Source organism: Myotis lucifugus, unplaced genomic scaffold (genome assembly GCF_000147115.1).
Source record: "Myotis lucifugus unplaced genomic scaffold, Myoluc2.0 scaffold_5, whole genome shotgun sequence".
Taxonomy (NCBI): Eukaryota; Metazoa; Chordata; class Mammalia; order Chiroptera; family Vespertilionidae; genus Myotis; species Myotis lucifugus.
In genome coordinates this window covers 10,852,064-10,862,737 of record NW_005871053.1, presented here as the reverse complement: position 1 = coordinate 10,862,737, position 10,674 = coordinate 10,852,064, and the positions used below count along the sequence as shown (strand labels likewise).

At 37.9% G+C, this 10,674-nt stretch overlaps 1 protein-coding gene across 2 annotated transcripts in view; it reads right to left on the bottom strand.

The window, feature by feature from the left end:
- TLK1 (tousled like kinase 1) overlaps positions 1–10,674 on the bottom strand; it is a 154,345-nt gene that overhangs the window by 14,136 nt on the left and 129,535 nt on the right. For both annotated transcript variants that reach the window (XM_006083149.3, XM_023744986.1), the window contains exons 13-14: positions 8,966–9,063; positions 4,532–4,613 (exon numbers count right to left, since the gene is read on the bottom strand). In XM_006083149.3, coding sequence (XP_006083211.2) covers positions 4,532–4,613; positions 8,966–9,063 — 180 coding nt within the window. The remainder of the gene's footprint in view (positions 1–4,531; positions 4,614–8,965; positions 9,064–10,674) is intronic.

Genomic DNA, 10,674 nt, shown 5'->3' with positions numbered 1-10,674 from the left:
TGTGGGTTGGATAAAGCAAACCTTTTTTCTCTAGCTTCTCCTAGCAACTCCCCACCTTTTCCCTCACTTGTTTGAAAATTAACAAGTTCCTAAACTTTAATTATGAAACTGTTCAAACAGACATTATCACACCTAACCTCATCTAATACCCAACTAGTCTTTAATTTTCCCTGGTTGTCTAAAAAAAAAAAAACACACCAAAAAACGGTTTTGATACTTGTTTGTTTAAATCATCAGTCTATTTCTTAAGTAACAAAATAAAAAGTGACCAGTATTATTTAAGACTTCAGGTGACTTAAAAAAATTTTTAAACAACAAATGCCATTAAAAGAGAGACTTAATAATTTAGGTTTCACTGTGATTTATATACAAAGGTGCCCCTTTAAGAAAACACTTAGCTTACATATTTATTAAAAAAGCAGGTCCTAACTCACACTCTCCCCATCAATTTAATCTAAAAATAAGCAGTAGTGGTAAACTACTTATCATAAAATTATAGAAGCATGAGATCAGAAATAATAAAGGATAGAATAATTAAGAATATTCATTTTGGAGTCAAGATAACCTTATTAGCTGCAGGACTTTGTGTTAATACCCTCTCTCAGCCTCATTTATAAAGTTTGGGTTGTTAAAAGGATGAAATGGGGTGAAACATATAAAGTATTTATTTATTTATTTATTTTTTAAATATATTTTATTGATTTTTTACAGAGAGGAAGGGAGAAGGATAGAGAGTTAGAAACATCAATGAGAGAGAAACATCGATCAGCTGCCTCCTGCACACCCCCCATGGGGAATGTGCCCACAACCAAGGTACATGCCCTTGACCGGAATCGAACCTGGGACCCTTCAGTCCGAAGCCGATGCTCTATCCACTGAGCCAAACCAGTTAGGGCCATATAAAGTATTTAGAAAAGTATGATTCATAGTAAATATCCAATAAATATTAGCTAATTATATTAATTAAAAGTTGGGTTTAGGTGTGCCCTCCCTCTAGGGAGCATGCTTGTGTCTTTCTCTTCCTCCTCTTCCCCCACAGGAATGCAACTCTTAAATTCTAAGGGACCCCACGGGACTTGCACCCAGGGAGCAGTGGGCAGTGGCCAACCCCCCTGAACCTGCCCCCAAGGTCCCCTTTTCTCTGACTTCTTAGTGAGCCAAAGCAGCCCAGCCTAGGCTCATTTACCCTCCTAGTCTCTCGCCAGTTGCTTCTTCTATCCTAGGCCCTTCCTTGTTTCACGGTTTCCAGCTTTAATAAACTTCTTCTAAATCAGTGGTTCTCAACCTTGGCTGCACATTAGAATCACCTGGGAATGTTTTTAAAATCCTGATTTCTGGTCCTCATCCTCTGGAAATTGTTTCTTTGTTATGGGGTGGGGCCACAACATTAGTAACAAAGAAACAGAATTTCCGGAGGATGAGGCCCAGAAATCAGGATTTTAAAAACATTCCCAGGTGATTCTAATGTGCAGCCAAGGTTGAGAACTGTTCTAAATGCATTTTTTTTAAAAGTTGGATTTAAAGAAATAGAAAAGAATTTTCAAAGATTCATGTGAGAGAAAGCAGAGTGGCATAAAGGACAAAATTCAGAGGCAATCATAATAAATGAAAATAGATGAAAGTAAAATTAAGTACACTAGTGATAAAAGTTAGTGCCAGTGTATGCTGATTATAATAGTTATATATGACACATCTTTCTCCCAAGATTAGATGAGTAAAGTACCTTCTCATAATACAGTTATCACTAAGCAACTGACTCAATCTTTGCCACCGTGGTACAGATAAGTCTATAAAATTTGATTTACAATCTGTTGCTTTGTTTCTCAATGGACCTGACAACCACGAAAGGGCTTTGTAGAGGTTGGAGTGAGTGCTTAGTATTTAGGTCAGTACTGAAGGTTCAAGTCGCTGAGCTCCCATCTGCATTTTCTAATTTCTAAAAGAAAATCCCCTTTGGCCCTAAAAACAGTGGCAGAAGGGTGCTGTGATTAGTAGGCTGAGCTAGTAGTGTTATGTAATTGTACACTTTTGGTGATTTTTAGATCCAAGGTGAGCTATTATGATTTTTTCCACCATGAGGCCTGTGTAAGCCTACTTCAATCATTATAGTGCACGAGGATGAACTATTGTTAGAATCAAAGATATAGGAATTATAGGAATTATAAGCAAGCTCATAGATCACTCCTGATAGGGGAGGCCCATGATACGTATTACTTGTCCAACTTAACAAAACAAAACAAAAAAAAATAGTTACTGGTTGAGCTAAGACTAGAATTGAAGTTCTCAGAATTCAAATTCCAAATTTTCCCGGAGTCAGAACAATACAGAATGTTTTTAGTAAGCCACGAAGGCACAGTCCTTGTCTCACTACACAGAGGATTTCTAATAATGATGATCTTACATTTATTAAGCACCAATGTTCTATGTGATTTACCTGTGATAGCTCAATCAATCACAACCCTACGATGTAGGCACTGTTATCATTCCCAGATGAAGACAGTGAGACAGAGGATGATTCAGTAATAAGCCCAAGATTATACCGTTATTTAACAGCAGTCAGAATTAGGATTCAAACCCAGTCAGTCTGGCTTCAGAATCCGAGCTCTTAACCACTAACTATACTGATATATAATGAAGCACCAAGTATCATAAGGAGCTTATAAAAGGCGGATAAACAAGGAGCGCTTCTAAAGGAACTGAAGTTTCAGGTGAGAGCATGACTTCATCCTAACTAAGAGCAAATGGGAAGCCACCGGGGCTTATAAGAGAGAGAAAATTGTACTGTATTTTATAAAAAGGCTACTCTAGCTGCAGCTTACATAAGTACACTGGAGAAACTTAATGCCCTTGGGGAGCAACGCAAACAAGAGACAATGTGGCCTTGAGCTAAAAGAAAGGAAAGGGCCACTGCTGGATTTAGGAGAGTTTGATGACATTAATAACAGTGGGCACCCAGGGTCTGGTTACATGCTGGGGAAGGGAAGGGAAGGGAAAGGCAGAGTGAAGGATGGCTTTTATGTTTTTAACTTGAGGGACTAGGCAGTTGAATAGCAATGCTATGTACTAAAGTAGGAAGCAGTGTTAGAAGAAGGGGTTTTGGAGAAGAGAAAAATAACTTCTAATTAAGAAGTGAGTTTGCACACACATAGACACACAGATACGAGGGTGAAATCAAATAAATAAGTCAGTGAATGGCAGGGATATATTTGAAAAGGAGAATACAGAATAAGAGACTTAAGGACTACAATATTTAAAGCAGAAAGATACAACATAAAGTGGAAAAAAAGTGAGGTATAAAACATTGAAAAACAACAAAAAAACGGAACATAATGAGTAAAAATTTGTACATTTACACATATGCATTTAAAAAACATGGGCATTAAAATAGGTAGAAATTTCTGTAAATTCAGGACATGTAAGATTTCTGAGACACATGTTTAAATATAAGGGTATAATCTGTCCATAAAGGTACTATATCATATGACTACCTGCCTATCTTGATTCTAATGGCTATTATTTGTATTGAACTGGCTAATGGTAACTAGGTAGCAAATACTTGATGGACTGTACAGGTGCAAACATAGTCTTTAGACCCTTAACACATTGCAGACAGACCGTGTTTTCATATTATACTGTGTTTTACAAAGTATGATACTTTAAAAAGATATTAGCTTATAAAAACATGTAATAAATAACTTCAAAATGCTATGGGTATTTAATTTTAAGGCTTGCCTTTAACATTTACGTAAAACATTTTTTTGTACTTGTTCAATAGAAACTTATCTGGCCACTGGGTAAAGCTAGCAATAAAACTACTGGTCCACATTAAGATACAACATAAGCCACCAGACTTTTTGTAATGAGAGTCAGTACATAAAATTTGCCCCCCCCCCCAATTATAAAATTAATAAAAGACAAGTATTTCTTAACCACATACAGGTATCCCCCACTTTCTGAGAGTTCGCATTAGGCCACTTTTCTTTTACAAAAGGCCTACATTTATTTGTACCCTTTTTGGCTAACTGCAATAAATACAAAGAGGGTTTTTGCTTTTATGAGAAAAAGCAAGAAGTAAAAATAGCTTTCAGTGCTCATTTCACAGGGTTAGAGGCAGTGCACACCCTGTGCAGCCAGAGTGGCAGCCCCAGGTCCTCCCTCTGGAACCACACTCAGCATCTCAGTATCAAGCCGGCATAGCTTTGACCTGTGTTTGTGAGCTTTACCTGGATTTACTTTGTGCATTAATTAGCAAGGCATGTCCTAAGCTTTCAGAAAAGCCTAAGAAAGCTCGTAAGGGTGTTGCACTTATCATAAAACTGGACATAATTAAATGTATTTGGTATGATTTGGTGGGTTATTTAGGGGGTCTGGGAATACTTGAAAAAATTTCCATATAAATTAATGGTAACTGCTTCTTTGCTTTATGCTATTTTGACTTCTGAAAGGTTTCATAGGAAACACTTGTGGATAGTAGGGGAAACTTGTACTCCTATATTATTAGTGTGAAGAACAGAAAAAAAAATTACATTACCTTATACACTTCACTAAAGCCACCTCTACCAAGCAGATGAAGTAATAAATATCTTTCATTTAACGTTGGGTGATCTTTGAACCTTAAGGGTGGAGGAAAAAAACAGTCAGTTAACATGAAAACGCATACAAAAAGGTTCTGTCCACAATAAAGTTCCATGCTTTTATTCTACCTCTAGCTATTTCTTTCTCACTCAACTGCTAATTCCAAATTCTGTTCCATACTTTTTTATCTGCATGACTATCACCCACCTTAACACTTGGTGTTTATTTATAAAGCTTAACATTCATAGCTGAATATTCAGGTTCAATGACCAATTATAGCACTGTGATAAAGAGCTACCAACTATTGTGTTATCAAGAGCTTTATGAAATCCCCTATCTAACTCAGCAGGAATTACTTCCCTCAGAAAAAATACTTTTATATTTTTTGTTATGGTTAATCAAGACTTTATAGTATTGACATGCGATTAAAAATAATTATACTTTTATACTGGCTTTCACCCATAAATTTTACTGTTTTTAGACTTCTATAAATGAAATTTTTTTTAAAAAATATATTTCTTTATTGATTTCAGAGTGGAAGAGAGAAGGAGAGAGAGACAGAAACATCAGTGATGAGAGAGAATCATTGATCGGCTGCCTCCTGCACACCCCTCACTGGGGATCAAGCTGCAACCCGGGCATGTGCCCTTGGCCGGAATCGAACCCGGGACCCTTCAGTCCGCAGGCTGACGCTCTATCCACTGAGCCAAGCCGGCTAGGGCAATAAATGAAATTTTATTTCCCAATTAAAAAAGAAAAATTTGTTTAAAAACTTTGAAAAAGTCATTCACAGACAATACTGCTATTACATATCCACAAACAAGTTTGAACATAGTTTTCAGGACAGCCAATTTTTAATTAGTCTTGTTCAGTTTAATTAGAATTTTCATCTGGTACAATTTAACTTATTCCATAACTATAATATTTCATTCACCTTACACACTGGAATGATTGTATATTTGTGAGTTACACATACACAAATAATCACAGATAGGCCTTTTTAATTTTAAGCAAGATATTTATATTTCACAGCAGAAATGGTCACTTCCAATTCTGATACTCTCGTTAGGCCATGAGGTTTTAAATTACGTGACAAGTTTAGGTATAAAAGACATGCTTTTCTCCTTGACATGATTAAATCCAAGGAATGCTTGGCATAATTTCCATCTTCTTGCTTAATTTATATCTTCTTCATAAAGCTCCCATCAGTCCATTGTATTTTTCTCTCCATTCTTATAACCAGGGGTTAAGGACAGAGACTTATTCCCAAGTTCTGCATAATAATGCTGGATATGTGGCTTACTGAAATCCCTTTAGTTGAAATAATTTCTCCTTCCCTACAAATATTAATTTTGGTATTCAATCAACAAATATTTATTGCATGCCTACCATGTGCCAGAAAAAGGTGCAAAAATAAAACTAAGTTCCTCCTCTCATATAGGTTATATTCTAATGGGAGGAGACACATAATAAATAACTGAAATGTAAACTTCTAATTCCAGATAGCGATAAATGTTATTAAAAAGAAAACCACAAAGCGAGACCCTGTCTATGAGACCCATCTCAAAATAAAGAACTTACATAGACAAAAAAAAAACAAACACCAAAACAAAAAAACCCAAAAAACAAAGCGAGAAACCAAGATGGCGGCATAGGTAAACACCGGAAATTGCTGCCTCCCACAACCACTTCAAAATTACAACTAAAAGACAAAACGGACATCATCCAGAACCACAGGAAGGCTGGCTGAGTGGAAATTCTACAACTAGAAGGAAAGAGAAAAGCACACTGAGACACAGAGGAGGTGCGGAAGTAAAGTACAGAGGTACGGAGGCGCACGTGGAAAGGGCTGGCAACTGAGGACAGGGTTGTCTTTTTCAATTGGGAGGGAGTCTCAAGCTCCCGACTGCTCTGAACTCCAGGTCTGGGTGAGTCTCTGGGGACCCAGACTTATACGGGGAGAAACTGGACTGCCTGGCATCGGTCGGAACTCGAGGGCGGCTTTCTCTCAGAGGTGCTTGCAGCGATTACCGCTGGACACTGAGACGCGGGCCTCTTAGGGTAGGACTGAGGATCAACCATAGCTGTTTGCTCCACCCTGTTGATCCCCTGAGACCCCGCCCCACCCAAGCTGTGCACAGAGGCTTTTGCATATGAAAGGCCTGGCCCTTTGCAATCTGAAAATTACCTAACAAACTGCAGCTGGGTCAGAGAGACCCAGAACTTCCAAAAGAAGGCTCAAGGCCCCACAGCAGCTTGCACTGCTTCACAGCTGGGCCTCATCTGGGCACCTCCAAACCCCAAATAAAGAAGAGGAATCTCCAGATCTCTACATAGCTCCTGCTGGGTAGCCTAAGGCAGAGGCTAAATTAGCACCTCCTTAGAGATCCAAGAGCCAGTGTACCCAGTGGTCAGAGTGGGACCATCCAGATTACAACTCCTCAGATCCATAAGGGACACACTCAGGGGGCAGACTCAGTGAGCACCTAAGCCCCACTGAAGCAAGTCTTGCCCCAGAAGGGTGTCTCCAGCACAGAAGTTCTCCCACTGTAGACAGAGCTGATTCTCACAGCCAATTTGCCTGGAGGTCAATTCCTCCCAGTGATACCTACAACAATCAAGACTTAACTACAACAAGACTGTGCACAAAGCCCACAAAGGGGTGCACCAAGAGTGTCCACCTCAGGTAATTGGGGAGGCTGAGCCACTGGGCCCTATAGGACACCTAGCACAGAAAGCCACTCTATCAACACAGGGAAGCATAAAAAATGCGGAGACAAAGAAACAGGTCACAAATGACAGAAATGGAGGAAAGCAAACTACTGGATATTGAGTTCAAAACCACACTTACAAGGTTTTTCAAGAATTTTCTAGAAACCGCCAATAAATTTAGTGAGACCCTCGAAGATATGAAAAAGGACCACCTAGAAATTAAGCATACACTGACTGAAATAAAGAATATTATACAGAGTTCCAACAGCAGACTAGAGGTTCGGAAGAATCAAGTCAAATATTTGAAATACGAAGAAGCAAAAAAACACCCAACCAGAAAAACAAAAAGAAAAAAGAATCCAAAAATATGAAGATAGTGTAAGGAGCCTCTGGGACAGCTTCAAGCATACCAAAATCCGAATTATCGGGGTGCCAGAAGAAGAGAAAGAGTAAGATATTGAAAACCTATTTGAAGAAATAATGACAGAAAACTTCCCCTACCTGGTGAAAGAAATAGACTTATAAGTCCAGGAAGCGCAGAGAACCCCAAACAAAAGGAATCCAAAGAGGACCACACCAAGACACATCATAATTAAAATGCCAAGAGCAAAAGACAAAGAGTGAATCTTAAAAGCAGCAAGAGAAAAACAGTCAGTTACCTATAAGGGAGTACCCATACGACTGTCAGCTGATTTCTCAACAGAAACTATGCAGGCCAGAAGGGAGTGGCAAGAAATATTCAAAGTGATGAATAGCAAGAACCTACAACAAGATTACTTTACCCAGCAAAGCTATTGTTCAGAATTGAAGGGCAGATAAAGAGCTTCACAGATAAGAAAAAGTTAAAGGAGTTTACCACCACCAAACCAGTATTATATGAAATGCTGAAAGGTATCCTTTAAGAAGAGGAAGAAGAAGAAAAAGGTAAAGATACAAATTATGAACAACAAATACACATCTATCAACAAGTGAATCTGAAAATCAAGTGAATAAATCATCTGATGATCAGAATAAACTGGTGATTATAATAGAATCAGGGGCATAGAAAGGGAATGGACTGACTATTCTTGGGGGGGAAAGGGGTGTGGGGGTGCGGGAAGAGACTGGACAAAAATCGTACCCCTATGGATGAGGACAGTGGGGGCGGGGGGTAAGGGCAGAGGGTGGGGTGGGAACCGGGTGGAGGGGAGCTATGAGGGGAAAAAGGGGAACAACTATAATAATCTGAATAAAGATTTAATTTAAACGAAAACAAAAACAAAAAAAACAAAGCAAGGTAAAGATACCAGGAGAGGGAAGGGAATGGTTAAGGACTGCTATTTTAGATAGGGCTGCCTAGGAATGGCCTCCAATGACCATTTGGAGTGAAATCAAAAGGAAACCACTCAGATATTTAGAAGAGGAACATTTCAGGTGAGAAGGTGGCCAGCACAAAAGCCCTGAGATAGGGATGGGGGCTGGCATGGCTGCAAGTTGTACATAAGGGGAGGATGATAGCGATATGTTGGTGAGGTGTCCACGGACCAGTTTACTATAAGACTTGCTGAGCCATGGGAAGGACTGTGGATCTTTTTTCTAAGTATGATGAGAAGCCCCCAGCAAGGAAATATTGTGTTTATGCTCCACACAGAAGAGAAACACTTTTATCATGTAAAACTGAAGTATAATAATGACTTACTGTGAATTATCTTCATTATTTATCCTTTTGAGCTCTCGAATGTGCAGATTTCTTACTCTTTCCAAACGTTCAAGTTCTGCCTGAATTTCTGCCTCTTCCTGAAAATGAAGAGAGGGGACTATAACAAGCTCAATTTATTTGCTATATAAAAAAAGATATTTTTACCCATGCATCAATTTTTTTCAGTGACAGGAAGAACAGTTATTATAAAGTACCACTGAGTTAAAAGATCAAAGTGCTCTTTTCAATGCCTGAAAGATGGAAAAAGATCAGGAAAAAGCCTATTTCAAGAAACCATCCTCCACATAAAAATCTATACCTAATGAGATGCTGAGTTTTATTCTGTACAACAAGAAATCTATTTTTATAATGTCTAAATTGAAAATGGCTGCATGGTAGTCTGAAACTGACTTATAACAAAATGAACTGAAAGCTTCATTTCTGGTACATCCAAATTTTAATTTAAGAGGGAATAATTTACTAGCATAAAACAAATGAAGATATCCTATTTAATAAAAGGGTAATATGCAAATTGACCCTAACAACGGAACAACCGGTTGCTATGACACACACTGACTACCAGGGGGCAGACACAAGCAAGTGCAGCGGCGGTGGAAGGAGCCTCTCCCGCCTCCTCAGCAGCGCTAAGAATGTCTGACTGCAGCTTAGGCCCATGGGGAGTGGGCCTACGCTGGCAGGTGGACATCCCCCGTGGGGTACCGGACTACGAGAGGGAGCAAGCCAGGCTGAGGGACCACCCCGAGTGCACGAATTTTCGTGCACCGGACCTCTAGGTTTACAATAATTACAAGAGGAAGAAAGGAAAAAGACAGAACCACTGATTATTTCTAAAGCTTACAACATTTGGAACACACACACATAATCTGACCACTTCCATATGGATAAATCTCACGGAAATCTTAAATAGACTCTAAAACAAACACTTTATGAATAGCTGGTCCTTAGTTATCATCAGAGCAGATTTAGGCAAATCCTAAAAAAATTTATGTTAACATTCATTTAATATAAAAATTTTGATATTTTCATGTCTCAAAATATATAATTTTTTAGAACATTAAAAATAACTAGATATGAAAACAAGTCAACATAATCACCCATTACCTACACACCTCTGATTCATCAATATAAACTTGAATATTATTTAAAGAATAAATAAGAATATACCAAATTCTAGTAGAGAGTTCTAAAAATGCCCAATTTTATAATATTTTTGAATATTTGTTGAGTAAATAAACAAATACAGATTACCTTGGCCTAAACAAATACAGATTACCTTACCTACTACCAACATAAATCTATACCACCTGGAGTAGAGGTTATTTCTGAATATTGTACTTAAATATTTCATCTTTTATTAACTCCTCCTCTTTCAATGATTTATTGTCCGATATTTAAAATAATCCTTTATCTCAGAAAATAATTCTGAAATTTACTTTGAAAATATAAATATCATTTCATTCCAAAGCAAATAATTAGCTATAGGCTATTTCTAAGGCTTACACTGAAGGGAATGTTATAAGTATTATAAAAAACTAAACCTAGATATGTTTGTATTCCACTTGACCCTTAAAGTTACTTTAATTATTCTGAAGTGAAACTCAACCACTACTTGTTATAGATATTTAATGTAGATTAAATAGAAGCTTTCAAAAGAAACTTAAATGAAGATACATGGTTCTAGCATTTGG